This window comes from Protomyctophum parallelum, assembly GCF_964188405.1.
Source record: "Protomyctophum parallelum genome assembly, chromosome: 2".
NCBI classification, from domain to species: domain Eukaryota; kingdom Metazoa; phylum Chordata; class Actinopteri; order Myctophiformes; family Myctophidae; genus Protomyctophum; species Protomyctophum parallelum.
Window position 1 is genome coordinate 22,420,325 of NC_139699.1, and position 19,640 is coordinate 22,439,964.

At 45.9% G+C, this 19,640-nt stretch overlaps 1 protein-coding gene across 6 annotated transcripts in view; it reads left to right on the forward strand.

The window, feature by feature from the left end:
* adamtsl3 (ADAMTS-like 3) overlaps positions 1-19,640 on the forward strand; it is a 189,339-nt gene that overhangs the window by 83,280 nt on the left and 86,419 nt on the right. For all 6 annotated transcript variants that reach the window (XM_083759131.1, XM_083759134.1, XM_083759129.1 and 3 more), the window contains exons 4-6: positions 10,357-10,754; positions 18,056-18,101; positions 18,438-18,674. In XM_083759131.1, coding sequence (XP_083615257.1) covers positions 10,357-10,754; positions 18,056-18,101; positions 18,438-18,674 — 681 coding nt within the window. The remainder of the gene's footprint in view (positions 1-10,356; positions 10,755-18,055; positions 18,102-18,437; positions 18,675-19,640) is intronic.

Genomic DNA, 19,640 nt, shown 5'->3' on the forward strand with positions numbered 1-19,640 from the left:
TATTTAGCCAATGCAACGGCAATGTTCAATGCTAAGAGCTAGCTACTAGCTAGTAGCCAAAAACCTGCATGCGCGTCCCCGTATCATGGAGGAGGAGTGACGTCAGGAGAAGGCTACTCTTTGGCGCCCCTAGTGGACCGGGGTTCTCCAAAGACTTCAGATCACTGAAATTACCTTTAATGTTGGTTTGCAAAAGAGACCACACATTATTTTTGTTTGTGTTTGTGTGTGTGTGCACGCGCGCGCGTGCAATCCGTGCATGCATGTGTAAGAGAATGATGAGCCGTGCAGTCTAAAGGGCCTTTCAAACGGGAAGCGAGGAACATAGGCGTTATCACCTGGATCAACGACAGGTCTGCTCAAGAGGGGTGTGTGTCTAAACAGAATCCAGGTCTGGTGAGTCGCGGGCGTGTGCACGTAACGAGCACGCACGCAACAAATTCACGGGACCGCACTCATGTAAATACGCTTGCGTTGTCGCACCGCAATTTCTCTGCGCAAAAACGCAGGTCTCATTGAAAATGAACTATAGGCGTTAAATCGCTTCACGTGCAAAAGGTCCTTTAGGCACGGCTGTCAGTCTCTGTATACCTGTTTTGGAACTGGAAATAGGACAAGGATCTGTGTGCAACTGTGCACGTGTACATAAAGTGTGTACGGGCTAATTTGTGTCTATTTGGGGGTCCTTGACATGAAAAAGTTTGGGAAACACTGGGCTAGAGGATGTGCTGCTCACACCAATTAGTGCCACGCTAGGGGGCAGCAGAGTGCAGCTAAGTCTTGCCAGGGGGATTCTTGGATTTTTTGCTCATGTTAATTTCGTGTTTCCTGCAGCCCTGAGAACCACCATTGTAACGACCGGCTACTATTAGCGTTAGGTCACGCTGTTTACCTTTTCTCCAGAAACATTAACATGTCAGGAGTTATAAGGCTTTAAAAATCCTACTTTGAACGGAGGTAAATGAGGGGGCCGTGTGCAAAGACTCTGGTTGCCTATAGCAACCGGACCAATATTAGAACCAGATTTTCGCTTCTTATAATATATGAAGCGGATAGGCTGAAAATCAATTATTATGGTGTATAGGGGGGGGGGGGGGGGGGTATATATGTTTTTTGCTATTTGTCGAACGACTACAGTAAGCCTGAAGATTAAATGTGATCAGATTTGACTGAGAGCCTGCCATCAGGCAAATTCCAGCTTTTCACCACAGGAGAAAAACTTTTATTTTATTTTATTTTCAAAATGAGTTAATAGCACAGGCAGACTCTTCACATACTAGTAGATCATGTCTGAAATAAGTGTCAGAGCTGAATACGACATGTAAATATGAAATAAATGCTTTAACATGTAGCCGTAGCTAGGTGTAATGTTAGAGACCACAGAAGTGAACCTTTCAAGCCTGTTTTCTCAACTCGCTGTTTTCTGCAAGACATTACTCTATAAGCCATATCTCCAAAACTGCTGGGTCAAACTGAATGCTTTCACATGACATGAAAAAAATGAAAATTCTAAAAAATCCTCTCTGTTTTTTGCCAAATTCATGAAAACTGTGATTAGTACAACATCTCTTCATGGAGTCATGGATGCATCCGCAGCAGTGTCGAGAAGTTGCCGTGTGTTGTTGCGCTCTGAAAACAGCCGATCTACAAGCTTGGCTGTTTTCAGCACTGCAACCAAGTGTGAAATCAGAATCTGCTGTCGAAATTCAACACTGATTCCACAGTGATGTTTCTCTCAATCTCTGTTGACTCTTTGGTAAGCTTACCTTCCGGTTGGAGGAGGGTGAGTCAAAACATCTTACCTTCCGGTTAGAGGAGGAGGGTGAGTCAACACATTTTATGAGACTGAGGCTCTGTGTCCTGGAATAGATTGCACGCACGCACGCACGTACGCACGCACGCACAGACTGCAGCAGTTAACATTATGTGACACGAATATGATGGATGAGAGAGTTCCGGTGGTTGATTCCTCTGTGATTTGTGTGCGTGCGCGCGCATGTGTGTGTACAGTGTGTGTCACTGTGTGTGTGCGTGCGTGTGTGCATCTCACATGTTGAAACGTTTATCAGACGTTGTTTAAACAGCAATGAGCTTGCAAGCAGCAGTTAGAGCCATGAATCCAGCTCCTTGTGATAACAACATGACCTCCTTATCTCTGTGATAACAACATGACCTCCTTATCTCTGTGATAACAACATGACCTTATCTCTGTGATAACAACATGACCTCCTTATCTCTGTGATAACAACATGACCTTATCTCTGTGATAACAATGTGACCTCCTTATCTCTGTGATAACAACATGACCTTATCTCTGTGATAACAACATGACCTTATCTCTGTGGTAACAACAACCTCATTATCTCTGTGATAACAACATGACCTCCTTATCTCTGTGATAACAACATGACCTCCTTATCTCTGTGATAACAACAACCTCATTATCTCTGTGATAACAACATGACCTCCTTATCTCTGTGATAACAACATGACCTCCTTATCTCTGTGATAACAACATGACCTTATCTCTGTGATAACAACATGACCTCCTTATCTCTGTGATAACAACATGACCTTATCTCTGTGATAACAACATGACCTCCTTATCTCTGTGATAACAACATGACCTTATCTCTGTGATAACAACATGACCTCCTTATCTCTGTGATAACAACATAACCTCCTTATCTCTGTGATAACAACATGACCTTATCTCTGTGATAACAACATGACCTTATCTCTGTGATAACAACATAACCTCCTTATCTCTGTGATAACAACATGACCTCCTTATCTCTGTGATAACAACATGACCTCCTTATCTCTGTGATAACAACATGACCTTATCTCTGTGATAACAACATAACCTCCTTATCTCTGTGATAACAACATGACCTCCTTATCTCTGTGATAACAACATAACCTCCTTATCTCTGTGATAACAACAACCTCCTTATCTCTGTGATAACATAACCTCCTTATCTCTGTGATAACATAACCTCCTTATCTCTGTGATAACAACAACCTCCTTATCGCTGTGATAACAACATAACCCCCTTATCTCTGTGATAACAACATGACCTCCTTATCTCTGTGATAACAACATAACCTCCTTATCTCTGTGATAACAACAACCTCCTTATCTCTGTGATAACAACAACCTCCTTATCTCTGTGATAACAACAACCTCCTTATCTCTGTGATAACATAACCTCCTTATCTCTGTGATAACAACATAACCTCCTTATCTCTGTGATAACAACAACCTCCTTATCTCTGTGATAACAACATAACCTCCTTATCTCTGTGATAACATAACCTCCTTATCTCTGTGATAACAACATAACCTCCTTATCTCTGTGATAACAACAACCTCCTTATCTCTGTGATAACAACAACCTCCTTATCTCTGTGATAACAACAACCTCCTTATCTCTGTGATAACATAACCTCCTTATCTCTGTGATAACAACATAACCTCCTTATCTCTGTGATAACAACAACCTCCTTATCTCTGTGATAACAACATAACCTCCTTATCTCTGTGATAACATAACCTCCTTATCTCTGTGATAACAACATAACCTCCTTATCTCTGTGATAACAACATGACCTCCTTATCTCTGTGATAACAACATGACCTCCTTATCTCTGTGATAACAACATGACCTCCTTATCTCTGTGATAACAACATGACCTCCTTATCTCTGTGATAACAACATGACCTCCTTATCTCTGTGATAACAACATAACCTCCTTATCTCTGTGATAACAACATAACCTCCTTATCTCTGTGATAACAACATGACCTCCTTATCTCTGTGATAACAACATAACCTCCTTATCTCTGTGATAACAACATGACCTCCTTATCTCTGTGATAACAACATGACCTCCTTATCTCTGTGATAACAACATGACCTCCTTATCTCTGTGATAACAACATAACCTCCTTATCTCTGTGATAACAACATGACCTCCTTATCTCTGTGATAACAACATAACCTCCTTATCTCTGTGATAACAACATGACCTCCTTATCTCTGTGATAACAACATGACCTCCTTATCTCTGTGATAACAACATGACCTCCTTATCTCTGTGATAACAACAACCTCCTTATCTCTGTGATAACAACAACCTCCTTATCTCTGTGATAACAACAACCTCCTTATCTCTGTGATAACAACATGACCTCCTTATCTCTGTGATAACAACAACCTCCTTATCTCTGTGATAACAACATGACCTCCTTATCTCTCTGCTGATGAAGACAATGCTCTATTCACTTTGACTCATCTGCTGACTCATCTGCTGCAGATAACGTGTGTGTGGATAGGCAGGTACGCTGTCATCCCAAGATATGTGCACGGAGACACGCACACATCACGCGCACACACACACACACACACACACACACACACACACACACACACAGACACTGCGGCAATCCACAGACGAATAGGACTCGTCCCCGTCTTGTCTTGTCAGAGATGTCTTTCCGCATGAGGGAAAATACACAGTTTTCCTCCCCAGGTGCCATTTGTCCTGTTGTCACATCTCGTTTTAGCAGCTCTTCAACCGAGGTGACAGAAGTTCCATCGGTGAAAAGAACAACGACCGAGGTGATAGAACCATCGGTAAAAGGCATCTATTTTAGCATTGGAGCCCTCAGTGTACAAGTGTTTTTCATTTGTATTCTCGTGGCTGAAACTCTCATAGACAATAACGCTATATCAGCTGTTATGTGCGCATGTGCACATGTAGGCTTGTGCGTGTACATGCGTGCACGTGACGTCGTTAATATGCATGCCGTATACCACTGGGGGGGAAGAAATTAATTCACCATTACACCATTGGTGATGACACCCTCATACCGTATGCGCTGCAAGTATACATTAAGCTTAAATAGTTCTGTTTTCCTATACATGAATGGTCCTCGGGTCTGTTTTTGATCATTTCCCACTTGGAAAACGATCTCCGCTCCACCGATATAGTTGTTTGAAATGAGGTTTATTATTATTCCGAGTGCAATGTCAACATTAAGAAATGCACTCTGGAGATTTCACTCTTTCAGTAGTGAGAGAGAGAGAGAGAGAGAGAGCGGTAGCCGTAGTATGAGGTAGTTTTTGTGTTGGCTTCACACAGTAACGTAAAACATATATAAGACAGTGTTGTGGCAGTAGTTCTTAGTAGTATGATATCTGTCAATGCAGGCTGAGTACAAAAGGTACCAAAAGGTCAACACAAATGTAGGGAAGATATGGAAATTCTTGGCCGATACCGATGTTTAAAATAAAAATTTAGTTTATTTAGTTTTTGTTGTTTTTATTTCCCCCTTTTGTGTGGTGCTTTAGCGGCCCTCTGGAGTGAGTGTGGAACTATAGTGGCCCTCTGGAGTGAGTGTGGAACTATAGCGGCCCTCTGGAGTGAGTGTGGAACTATAGCGGTTCTCTGGAGTGAGTGTGGAACTATTGCGCCACATTGTGGCACATTGTGATGTCATATATCGATGATGACATCAGTGTGGAACTCCGTAATTGGGCTAGAATGATCAGCGGTTTCGATGGGACGGTAGATCTGACATGATTATTTCTCAAACTGAGAAAAATATTCTCACAAACAAACAACGTGAATGTCACAACGGGAAAAGAATATTCCGGGATTTGACTCCCTCTGCCTGCTTCTGTGTCGTGGTTTAATGGAAGGAACGTTACAGATGGATGAAACGAACACATAAAGAAAAGGAACAAAGCTAATGAAAAGTTAATGAGCTGCAATGAACAACCTCTCTGTATTGTTTTGTTTCGATGGGCGAGCGGCAGCCAGTCCGCCCAGGCTGGGAACTGCTGAGACTGAACTATGCACAGCTCCAGACAATAGGCCGGGCCCAGCGCCGCTGTCCGGGGCCAAAAGAGCCTTGGCCCGGCCCGGGGAGATTCTGTTCATACCAATGTTATTACTGTTGGAGGTCCACCCTGGCTTGAGACCCCCCACCACACATTTCATCCTGTTGGCTCATTCAAGGTCAGGGGCGGCGGTGGCTCAGGGGTAGAGTGGCCGGATGGGAACCGCAAGGTTGCCAGTTCGAACCCTGTGGGCTCCCCCAGAGTTAGTGTCGCCGTGTCCAAGACACTTTGAACCCCTAATTGCTCCCGATGAGCAGGTTGGTGTCTTGCATGGTTTCCTCCGGCATTGGTGTATGAATCTATGTAAAGTTGTGTGTGTGTGTGCGTGCGTGCGTGCGTGCGTGCATGCGTGGGTGTGTGGGTGAATGTAATGCACAATCTATGTTAATGTGTGTGTGTGAGTAGGTGAATGTAATGCACAATATCTGTAAAGTGCCTTGGATAAAGGCGATATATAAATGCACCGTTCAAGGTTGTACTTCATTGTTACATATTGTGTACATGAGAGTAAAACCTATTTTTGTTTGGCTTCCTTCAGACTGCCATTGACAATTGACTAGCGTGGACACCATAGTGTTGTTTTTGGCAACGAAATTCTATTTAGTTTAGTCATAGTCTGTGGAATAAAAGTTTTAGTCACCTGGAATGTTTTAGTGTTAGTGTAGTTTTAGTCGACTGAATATCACAAGATTTTTGTCCACTAAATCCACATTTGATTTAGTCGACTAAAATGTATTTTGTCAGGCTGTCGTAATGATTTTACGTAACGCGTTGTGAGCTTGTAGATCTGCTATTTTCAACATGCAACCAAGTGTAAAATGTCTTATAGTGGATCTCTTGTCCACTAGTAGGGTCCTAACTTTTTTGTCTAGTTCTTATTTGTTGATGAAATTGTCAATATATTTATTCTTAGTTTTAGTCATCATAGCTGAGTTTTCATTTAGTTTCCATTTAGTTTTTGTCAGTGAAAAAAGGTAGTCGACGAACATTTTTCGTCATAGTTTTAGTCGACAAAATCAACACTGGGTGGGCACCCTGCCCCCTCCCTTCCTCCCTCCCTCCCTCCACCACCACCTTCAAGGTTGGGCGAGAGTGAAAGCAGTGAAATGGAAGCTGCATGCGGAGGGCATGTCAGTATAAAGTTCATTCCGGTTGACCAGCCATAAATTATATCGTCAGATTAACTGACTTCTACTGACACCCTGGAGATATGTTGAGTGGAAGGAACTAAGGAAGCTTATTTCTTTCTTGTGAAAAACTGTTTGTATGAATTGCATAAATGCATTTATATTTTGACTATTGGTCCGATGACTGCAGGCATTAGACGTTCACAGTTTTAAACCTCCTACAAGAAGGCTGAGTTTCTCAGGCCTATTTCCTTTAAATGCTGCTCTGGATTCCTCTTCTGCCTTTGCACGCACGCACGCACGCAAGAATGCACGCACAGAGCCAGTGTCAGATTCCTTCTCTCTCTGGCAGCACAGGGTCTGCTGTGACATCACTGACCCTGAGGAAGCCAATTTTCCTATTTTTGGTGACATTCAGCCAGGAAAACACTGTCTCTCTCTCTCAGTGTTTCTCTATGTCTCTCTGTCTCTATGTCTCCTTCTCCTTCTCCTTCTCCTTCTCCTTCTCCTTCTCCTTCTCCTTCTCCTTCTCCTTCTCCTTCTCCTTCTCCTTCTCCCTCTCCCTCTCCCTCTCCCTCTCCCTCTGCCCCTCTCTCTCTCTCTCCCTCTCTCTCTCTCTCTCTCTCTCTCTCTCTCTCTCTCTCTCTCTCTCTCTCTCTCTCTCTACCCCCCCCCTCTCTCTCTCTCTCTCTCTCTCTCTCTCTGAGCTTTCTTCCACATCCACAACAGACAGACAGACAGACAGACAGACAGACAGACAGACAGACAGACAGACGGACTTGTATGTTTTGATTAGGCGTTCTACAATGTTTGCACAGTTTGCATGGACAGGCACAGAGAAGTACAGTACAATGTACAGTACAACAAGCAAGCTATATGAAGCTATGAACAACGCTTCACAGTGCATGTGTCCTTCATTCCATTCAGCGCGTAGCGTAGCCTCGGGTTCAACACGGAGGACACACAGCGGTGGCTCAGCACTCCGTTTCCTCTCAGATGACTTTGATTCCAAATAATAATAATAATAAAACTTTATTTGTATAGCACCTTTCATGACATGAAATGCAGCTCAAAGTGCTTTACAGAACAATGGAGAATAAAAGAAAAGCAAGGCAACGACAAAAAACAAGTAGTAATGCAATACAGTGAGGACATGAATAACAAAAGAAATAAAAAATAGAAAATAAAAGATCAATTAAAAGCAATGATGTAGAAGTGGGTCTTGAGCTGAGCTTTAAAAATGTCTACAGAGGCTGCCTGACGAAGGTACAGTGGGAGCTTGTTCCATGCCGACGGCCCGTAGAAGCAAAAAGCTGCTTCCCCGTATTTTTTAGTAGCCATTTTTTTAGGCAAAGCGAGCAGGCCAGCAGTGGAAGACCTTATGGGGCGGTTTGGGACATATTTAGGCAGGCAGTCATGTAGGTAGGAAGGTGCGAGACCATTGAGAGCTTTATAGACAAGTAAAATAATTTTAAAATCAATCCTAAAAACAACCGGAAGCCAGTGCAGTGATGCCAAAACTGGAGTAATATGTTCTCTCATCTTAGTTCTAGTTAAAACTCTGGCTGCTGCATTTTGGACAAGTTGTAATCTGTCAGTTGTTTTCTTAGGCAGTCCTGAAAAAAGTGCATTGCAGTAATCAAGCCGAGAAAAAACAAAGGCGTGGATTAGCGTTTTTGCATCGTCAAAGGACACATGACACTCTGATTCGTGCAATATTTCTAAGGTGAAAAAAGGCAATCTTGGTAACATGATTAATGTGTGAATTAAAATTCAATTCAGAATCAATAATAACCCCCAGGTTCTTTACTGTACTGTTACTTTCTACAGTCAGGTTGCCAAGTCTGCTTAATATTGATTCTTTCTGTTCACTAGAACTGATTATAAGAACTTCTGTCTTATCCTCATTTAGCTTGAGAAAGTTCTCATTCATCCAACATTTGATACTAGACAGACAGGTAACCAGCGGGTCTAAAGCACAGGGATCATCTGGAGCCACAGAAATATATAGTTGGGTATCATCAGCATAGAAATGAAAATTGACTCCGTGATTGGCAATGAGTTCGCCCAATGGCAGTATGTACAAGGAGAAAAGCAGAGGGCCAAGAATCGAGCCCTGTGGATTACCAGAACTGTCATGTTTGTCTGAGTCAAACTCGGCTAGATTGACAAAGTAACTTCTATTTGATAGGTAGGAGGAAAACCAGGACAGGGCCGTACCAGACAGGCCTATCCAGTGCTCCAGACGCTGTATTAAAATTGAATGATCAATCGTGTCAAATGCGGCCGTTAGATCTAGAAGTAAGAGAAATGAACTTGTCTTTTGGATATTTTGTCTGTGCTGGACAGTAAACCCAACATCTGAGCTTCTGGGCCGGCCACTCACTCACTGGGTCTGTCTGTGGGACCCTGAAAGCGTCTCTCTCCGCTCCCCTCCTAGCTGAAAGAAATGTTGTCAGGGGAAGAAGGAAAGGAGAAAAAATAATATATACATTCCCACAAAGGCTGTGTCTTTGAAAACCGCAGTGTGTTATTCTGTGTCTCGGTTAACCCAATCCTGTAATAGTCCCCCCACCCCCCCCCCCCCCCCCCCTCCTCCGGCCAACTCACAACTTAAACCCTGTGTCCGCCCTGTGTCCGGCGCGGGCAAATTATTCTAAACCAGCCGTGAACCGTGGCGCTGTGATCCAAATTCCGCTCGCTCGCGGATGCTTGTGTGTGTGGTGGTGGTGGTGCCTTAAGGTGGTCAACTTCTAACTACTGCACTTGCTCTACTTGGTCCCATTTTTCAGAGTCCGTGGTACAACCCAGTACAATACAGCATTGTGGACAACATCTTATGCAATGACAAGAAAAATACTGTACGTACGAGAGGCTATGTCATCAAATAGTGGTCCGTGGCTCTCAAATGCCAAATAAATAATGGACCTTCACGTGAAAAGGGTTGAAAACTACACGGAACGCATCTGCATCACCTTAGCTGTTAACCACTTTAACCATTACTTTATACTTTAGCTGTTGAAAAATAGCAGATCTACAAGCTTGTGGATCGATCTGCTATTTTTTTAAACTCGTGAAAATGTGTGCAACTATTTGAATATATATTCTTTCCCGGGGAACGCTTAAAAAACAATTGAGATGGGGGTCGGCGGCCGAATACATAATATCATTCAAGAGGTCCTTGACATGAAAAAGTTTGAGAACCACTGATTATCGAAACACAGTGTTTTTCAGAAAACTTTCATGATTTAGGCGACATTTTGTAGAATCTGATCTCAGGTCTTAATGGGTCATTGTCTTCTGTTCTGTGTGTCCCACAGGCGTCCAGGTCGACCCGATCAGACGAGAACAGGGACAAGGAGAGGGACACTGGCTGGGACGTGTCCAGGACAACCCGCTCAGATGAGGATGAGGACAGGGACATGGGCTGGAACATGTCCAGGACAACCCGCTCAGATGAGGACAGGGACATGGGCTGGGACCTGTCCAGGACAACCCGCTCAGATGAGGACAGGGACATGGGCTGGAACATGTCCAGGTCGACCCGTTCAGACGAGGACAGGGACATGGGCTGGAACATGTCCAGGACAACCCGCTCAGACGAGGACGAGGACAGGGACAGGGACATGGGATGGGACGCCTGGGGGGACTGGAGCGACTGCTCCCGGACCTGTGGGGGCGGGGCCTCCTATTCGCTGCGACGCTGTCTCAATGGAGGGTGAGTGAGAGTGAGCAATTTGTATTGTAAAATCAATGTTAATTTAATTCTGAGAGAGTACAAATGGAACCAAGTGGACCCGGAACTTACTTTTACTTTCCACCACTGTCAGCTATGATATAGATTTCTGGCACAAATCTGCTTAAACAATAAGAGTTGAGGTTGTTTGTGTGTGTGTGTGTGTGTGTGTGTGTGTGTGTGTGTGTGTGTGTGTGTGTGTGTGTGTGTGTGTGTGTGTGTGTGTGTGTGTGTGTGCCCGTGCCCGTGCCCATGCGTGCGTTCGTGCGTGCACAGACAAATGTCCTATCTGATTGACAGCCCATACATCACACAGGAACTGATTGCGTTAAACAACATTAGTTAAACCCACTTTGCCACTCGATTTTCCACTCACTTTATGCATGCACATACGGGCCTTTATAGGAGGAGACAGAGGCCTCTATAGGAGGAGACAGAGGCCTCTATAGGAGGAGACAGAGACCTCTATAGGAGGAGACAGAGGCCTCTATAGGAGGAGACAGAGGCCTCTATAGGAGGAGACAGGCCTCTATAGGAGGAGACAGAGACCTCTATAGGAGGAGACAGAGGCCTCTATAGGAGGAGACAGAGACCTCTATAGGAGGAGACAGAGGCCTCTATAGGAGGAGACAGAGGCCTCTATAGGAGGAGACAGGCCTCTATAGGAGGAGACAGAGACCTCTATAGGAGGAGACAGAGGCCTCTATAGGAGGAGACAGAGACCTCTATAGGAGGAGACAGAGGCCTCTATAGGAGGAGACAGAGGCCTCTATAGGAGGAGACAGAGGCCTCTATAGGAGGAGACAGATAACTCTATAGGAGGAGACAGAGGCCTCTATAGGAGGAGACAGATAACTCTATAGGAGGAGACAGGCCTCTATAGGAGGAGACAGAGGCCTCTATAGGAGGAGACAGGCCTCTATAGGAGGAGACAGAGGCCTCTATAGGAGGAGACAGGCCTCTATAGGAGGAGACAGAGGCCTCTATAGGAGGAGACAGAGGCCTCTATAGGAGGAGACAGATAACTCTATAGGAGGAGACAGGCCTCTATAGGAGGAGACAGAGGCCTCTATAGGAGGAGACAGGCCTCTATAGGAGGAGACAGAGGCCTCTATAGGAGGAGACAGGCCTCTATAGGAGGAGACAGAGGCCTCTATAGGAGGAGACAGGCCTCTATAGGAGGAGACAGAGACCTCTATAGGAGGAGACAGAGGCCTCTATAGGAGGAGACAGGCCTCTATAGGAGACAGAGACCTCTATAGGAGGAGACAGAGGCCTCTATAGGAGGAGACAGAGGCCTCTATAGGAGGAGACAGAGACCTCTATAGGAGGAGACAGAGACCTCTATAGGAGGAGACAGAGGCCTCTATAGGAGGAGACAGGCCTCTATAGGAGGAGACAGATACCTCTATTGGAGGAGACAGGCCTCTATAGGAGGAGACAGAGGCCTCTATAGGAGGAGACAGGCCTCTATAGGAGGAGACAGAGGCCTCTATGGGAGGAGACAGATACCTCTATGGGAGGAGACAGGCCTCTATAGGAGGAGACAGAGGCCTCTATAGGAGGAGACAGAGACCTCTATAGGAGGAGACAGAGACCTCTATGGGAGGAGACACAGACCTCTATAGGAGGAGACAGGCCTCTATAGGAGGAGACAGAGACCTCTATGGGAGGAGACAGGCCTCTATAGGAGGAGACAGAGACCTCTATGGGAGGAGACAGGCCTCTATAGGAGGAGACCGAGACCTCTATAGGAGGAGACAGAGACCTCTATAGGAGGAGACAGAGACTTCTATGGGAGGAGACAGGCCTCTATAGGAGAAGACATGCCTCTATAGGAGGAGACAGAGGCCTCTATAGGAGGAGACAGAGACCTCTATAGGAGGAGACAGAGGCCTCTATAGGAGGAGACAGAGACCTCTATAGGAGGAGACAGAGGCCTCTATAGGAGGAGACAGAGACCTCTATGGGAGGAGACACAGACCACACAGGACGGCCGGTCAGTGTTTACGTCGGCCGGTCCGTTTTTACGTCGGCCGGTCAGTGTTTACGTCGGCCGGTCTGTGTTCACGTCGGCCGGTCTGTGTTCACGTCGGCCGGTCCGTATGTGCGTCGGCCGCTCCGTATTTACGTCGGCCGCTCCGTATTTACGTCGGCCGGTCTGTGTTCACGTCGGCCGGTCCGTATGTGCGTCGGCCGGTCCGTGATTAGGTCTTTCTTCATATTATTTTTTTTCTGCTCTCGTTGCAAAAGATAAGTCCAGTGGAACACTTCTTTTAAGTATTGTATGGCTTCCTTGGTGTAGTGGTCTATGCTCTCGCCTCTCAATTTATTTTTGCATGTGGAAGCTAGTTCGAATCACGCTCGCGGCAGGCAACATTTTATTATATTTAAAAAAAACAGACAGGCAGACAGGCAGACAGACAGACAGACAGACAGACAGACAGACAGACAGACACCAGGCAGGCAGGCAGGCAAATATTTTGCTGCCAACCTGGAACATTCAGCTTTTTCACCTAATAAGTAGGGGATTACCTGGATAGAGTCAAACTGTATCCTTGTTTTTGTTATTTCTGTGAATTTAGGGTAGTATTCTTCTCTAATGTGTTCATATTTGTCACATGCAGTCAAGAAGTGGAGCTGTCTCCACCACTCTTTGACTACAGTGAGGACACAGCCTGTCCTCTCTGGGCAGCGAGGACACAGCCTGTCCTCTCTGGGCAGTGAGAAGTGAGAACACAGCCTGTCCTCTCTGAGCAGCCAGGTTTGACTACAGTGAGGACACAGCCTGTCCTCTCTGGGCAGTGTGAACACAGCCTGTCCTCTCTGGGCAGTGTGAACACAGCCTGTCCTCTCTGGGCATTGTGATCGCAGCCTGTCCTCTCTGGGCAGCCAGGTGACTACAGTGAGAACACAGCCTGTCCTCTCTGGGCAGTGAGAACACAGCCTGTCCTCTCTGGGTAGCCAGGTTTGACTACAGCGAGGACACAGCCTGTCCTCTCTGGGCAGTGAGAACACAGCCTGTCCTCTCTGCAGTAAGGGCTGAATCCAGTTCTTGCGACCGGCACGTCTGTCGGTAAACACCGTCGGCCGGTCCGTAGGTGCGTCGGCCGGTCTGTGTTCACGTCGGCCGGTCTGTGTTCACGTCGGCCGGTCCGTTTTTACGTCGGCCGGTCAGTGTTTACGTCGGCCGGTCCGTTTTTACGTCGGCCGGTCAGTGTTTACGTCGGACGGACGGACGGACGGACGGACGGACGACATAACCTTGGGCATTCTGGTAGTATTAGCCCCATCCAGTCTCCAAGTTTCCCCAGTACCTCTTTCCAGAAGGGCACAACCACAGGACATTCCCAAAATGCATGTAAAAATGTACCATCTTCCCCTTTACATTTCCAACACCGTTTGTCTTCCACCAAGCCCATCCTAAACAGTTTCACAGGGGTATAGTAGAATCTATGTATAATTTTGTAATGTGTAAATTTGCTTTTAATATCCCTAGTGGCCCACCCAACTTTGGAAATGATATTTGACCATTTCTCTTCACTTATTTCACATCCTGAATCCCTTTGCCATATTAATCTAAGATTTTCAGTCTTTGCACTTTGTAATTCCATTATATTTTTGTAAATTATTGAAGCCCTATGCATTGTCGGTGGCCAGTCAAAAATTGTTTTCAACATATTAGGTTCCTCTATACCCCTGTTAAGGTTGAACACACTTCCAACACTACTTCTTAGTTGAAGATATTTCCAAAATCCACCCCTACCCATCACATTAAATTGATTCTGCAACTCCTGATATGACTTAAAAGTTGTATCCATATATAAATCATCAATTACACCTATGCCATTTCTTTGCCAAGGCTCCCAGCAAAATGAATATTTACCTATCAAGATGCGTGGATTATCCCATATAGAAGAATATCCCTGTTTATATTGGGATTTCCCCATCAGCCTATGGACCTCAGACCATACCCATCGGGAATGTTTCAAAATGGGACTCTTCCCCCCTTCTACCATTTTAACCTGAGAGAGAACCTGTATGGGTTTGAAAGGAGCTACCATAGACGTTTCTATCTTTACCCAGTCCAGTTAGGACTGGGTACTAGGTTATCACCTTCAGCCCAATGCCTCGCTAGTTTAGACAATTCAAAAGACAGATTATACATTTCTACATTCGGAAGAGCCAAGCCACCACATTCCCTAGGGGAACACATCTTTTTAATATTAATCCTTGGCTTTTTCCCATTCCACAAATAATCTCTCACCATCTGATTATATTGTTTGTATATCCCACTAGGAATAGTCAGTGGTAGCATCATTGATACATAATTAAATGGTGGCGCTATAACCATCTTAATAGTATTAACTTTGCCCCATAAAGTAAGATTAATTATTTTCCACCTTTCCAAATTGTTTTGCATCTCTTGAAGTAGTGGTGCAAGATTCATTTCTATTATATCTGTCAACTCAGCACTTAACTTTAGACCTAAATACTTAATTCCCACTGGTATCCATCTAAATGGAAAACTGGAAACCTCTGACCGGGCTATTATAGCTAACTTAATAGTTCCTGCTGTAAATCCCGTTTTGATATTGGTTATCTTTCATGTTTTTTTTCTGCTCTCGTTGCAAAAGATAAGTCCAGTGGAACACTTCTTTTAAGTAACGTATGGCTTCCTTGGTGTAGCGGTCTATGCTCTCGCCTCTCAATTTATTTTTGCATGTGGAAGCTAGTTCGAATCACGCTCGCGGCAGGCAACATTTTATTATATTTATTATATATGTCTGTCTGTCTGTCTGTCTGTCTGTCTGTCTGTCTGTCTGTCTGTCTGTCTGTCTGTCTGCCTGTCTGTCTGTCTGTCTGTCTGTCTGTCTGTCTGTCTGTCTGCCTGCCTGCCTGCCTGCCTGCCTGCCTGCCTGCCTGCCTGTCTGTCTGCCTGCCTGCCTATCAAATAATGTATTAATTCAATACGGCTATTTTTTAAAATATAATAAAATGTTGCCTGCCGTGAGCGTGATTCGAACTAGCTTCCACATGCAAAAATAAATTGAGAGGCGAGAGCATAGACCGCTACACCAAGGAAGCCATACGTTACTTAAAAGAAGTGTTCCACTGGACTTATCTTTTGCAATGAGAGCAGAAAAAAAACATGAAAGATCAAAACGGGATTTACAGCAGGAACTATTAAGTTAGCTATAATAATAATAATTCATATTCGTAGCACAGCCAGTGGTCACATGACTTGACACATTTACCCCCGCACGCACGCACGCACCTGTGTCTAACCTCCTGCGCTATCAAAGCCAGGAGGAGCGCTTATACCTGAGCGGCCCAGGTGAGGAGAGGAGATTTTAAAAAACGGCTATTTAAAAAAATAGCCGTATTGAAATAATACATTATTAATTATTTGATAGGCAGGCAGGCTGTCCGTCTGTCCGTCTGTCCATCTGCCCGTCTGCCCGCCTGCCCGCCTGCCCGCCTGGTGTCTGTCTGTCTGCCTGCCTGCCTGCCTGCTATTTCTTTAAACATAATAAAATGTTGCCTGCCGCGAGCGTGATTCGAACTAGCTTCCACATGCAAAAATAAATTGAGAGGCGAGAGCATAGACCGCTACACCAACGAAGCCATATGTGACAGCCATAACGAGAGCAGAAAAAAAATATATATATGAAGAAAGACCTAATCACGGACCGGCCGACGCACATACGGACCGGCCGACGTGAACACAGACCGGCCGACGTAAAGACGGACCGGCTGACGCACATACGGACCGGCCGACGTAAATACAGACCGGCCAACGTAAATACGGAGCGGCCGACGTAAATACGGAGCGGCCAACGTAAATACGGAGCGGCCGACGTAAATACGGAGCGGCCGACGTAAACACTGACCGGCCGACGTAAACACTGACCGGCCGACGCACATACGGACCGGCCGACCCATCGCACCGGCCGGCCGACGTGAAATACGTCGGCCGCTAAAATTGCATTCGGACCGACCGGCCGACCTATAAAAAGACCGGCCGACAGTGCGTAACGACGGACAGTCGGTCGCAAGAAATGGATTCTGCCCACCCTCCCTCTCTGGGTAGCCAGGTTACTACAGTGAGAACACAGCCTGTCCTCTCTGGGCAGCCAGGTTTGACTACAGTGAGGACACAGCCTGTCCTCTCTGGGCAGCCAGGTATGACTACAGTGAGGACACAGCCTTTCCTCTCTGGGCAGTGAGAACACAGCCTGTCCTCTCTGGGCAGCCAGGTTTGACTACAGTGAGAACACAGCCTGTCCTCTCTGGGCAGCCAGGTGACTACAGTGAGGACACAGCCTGTCCTCTCTGGGTAGCCAGGTTTGACTACAGTGAGGACACAGCCTGTCCTCTCTGGGCAGCCAGGTGACTACAGTGAGGACACAGCCTGTCCTCTCTGGGCAGCCAGGTTTGAATACAGTGAGGACACAGCCTGTCCTCTCTGGGCAGCCAGGTGACTACAGTGAGGACACAGCCTGTTATTTACATTGCAAAACGTTTCGATACCGATTATTTCCATCGCAAAACGATACGATACAATTACAAAGTCAAACGATATATGATACGGATACGATATTTGCTGTTTACATAAGGATTATCCTTTGATTCTTTCAATAAAAATGGATGTTTCGATACAGTTACTATACATCGTTACACCCCTGTACTCCAGAGGTATTAGGACCTCTGTTGCTGAAGTGAATGTTTCCTGTGGAGCAACGTGTCGTCTCCACGGGGATGTGGAGTTTCCGTTGATGACATCCAGATGTTTATCTCTGGCCTGTCAGGAGCCGTTAGGGAGGAAGGAAGGCGTGTGAATATTAGTCGTATTGTTTAGTCGTCGTATACCTTATAGTTCCAAACAGGGACCCATGTCTTGTTCACGGACACACGATTAAATATGCCCTGTTTTTCGTTCCATACATAATGTCTGTCTGTCTGTCTGTCTGTCTGTCTGTCTGTCTGTCTGTCTGTCTGTCTGTCTGTCTGTCTGTCTGTCTGTCTGTCTGTGAAATAGTTGTCTGTCTGTGAAATAGTTGGAAAGGAAAAGTCACAACTTCTGACTGACTGAAAGTGAGTCACATCTCAGTTACTGTGGTCTATATCAGAGACCGTCTCCCTCTTGGGCACGCACGCACGCACGCACACACACACACACGCACGCACGCACGCACACACGCACACACGCACGGAGATGACGGAGATGACGGAGAGTTGGACCTGTTAACAGTGTTTCCTGCTCTGTCGTTGCTTTGCAGTAACTGCAAGGGCAAAAATATCCGCTACCGAAGCTGCAGCACCATGGTGAGTGTGATTTATTTCACCACCTTCATCCACATACATCCCTTTTATGGGCATATCATTATAGACGAAAACCTTCACAACACGTTGTTTTTTGTTAAAATTAACACTGCCTCTGTGACTATCTTCTTCAAAATACCTCTTGTTTGCTTTTCCCATTACCTATAATAGTTAAGGATATACCTCTCCTCTCCTCTCCTCTCCTCTCCTCTCCTCTCCTCTCCTCTCCTCTCCTCTCCTCTCCTCTCCTCTCCTCTCCTCTCCTCTCCTCTCCTCTCCTCTCCTCTCCTCTCCTCTCCTCTCCTCTCCTCTCCTCTCCTCTCCTCTCCTCTCCATCAGGACTGCCCAGCAGATTCGGGAGACTTCCGCTCTCAGCAGTGTTCTGCCCACAACGACATCAAGCACCAGGGCGTGGCGTACGAGTGGGTCGCGGCGCCCTATGAGGCGGCCGCGCTGTGCGCGCTGCGCTGCCAGGCCAAGGGGCGGAGCCTGACGGTGGAGCTGGCGCCCAAGGTGCTGGACGGAACGCGCTGCCGAGCCGACGCCTTCCACATGTGCATCAGCGGAGCCTGTCAGGTATACTTTCTGTCGCCAAATAGCATGCTAGCTGCGTGTTTGTGTGTGTGTGTGTGTGTGTGTGTGTGTGTGTGTGTGTGTGTGTGTGTGTGTGTGTGTGTGTGTGTGTGTGTGTGTGTGTGTGACTGTGTGTGTGTGACTGTGTGTGTGTGACGTGTCCATCCATCCATCCATCCATCTATTATTAAACCGCTTATCTGTAGTCGGGTCACAGGGGCAACAGCTCCACCAGAGAGCTCCAGACTTCCCTCTCCAGAGCAACATTAGCAACTTAATTCTCTGGGATCCTGAGGCGGGCCCGGCAGATATTGGAGATATAAACCCTCCATCTTATCCTTGGTCTGTCCCGGGGTCTCCTCCCAGTGTGGACGTGCCTCGAGGACCTCCCTATGGCGCCCGAGAGGCATCCTAACCAGATGCCCGAACAGAGGCTCCTTTCCAAGCGAAGAAGCAGCAGCGACTCTACTCCGAGTCTCTCTCGTTTGACTGAACTTCTCAACCCATTCTTTCGGTCATTAGTCCCAGTGTTGTTTTTGTCGACTAAAACAAAAAATGTTCGTCGACTACCTTTTTTCACTGACGAAAACGAAATGGAAACGAAATGAAAACTAAGCTATGATGACTAAAACCAAGACTAAATGTATTGACAATATCGTGAACAGCTAAAAACTAGACTAAAATGCTAGGAAGGGGACTAGTGGACAAGAGATCCAGTATCCAGTATAAGTCATAGACTGCTACACTTTTTCATGTCAAGGACCCCCAGAATTATCTGTATTTGGCCACGGACCCCCATCTGAAAATATGTTGTTCCAGGGACTCCCTCAGAAGCAAAGATTTGAGTTAACACTTTCGCTCTGAAAGGCAGACTCTTCACATACTAGAGCATGTCTGAAATAAGTGTCAGAGCTGAAATCGACATTTAAATATGAAATAAATGCTTAAACATGTTACATGTAGCTAGGT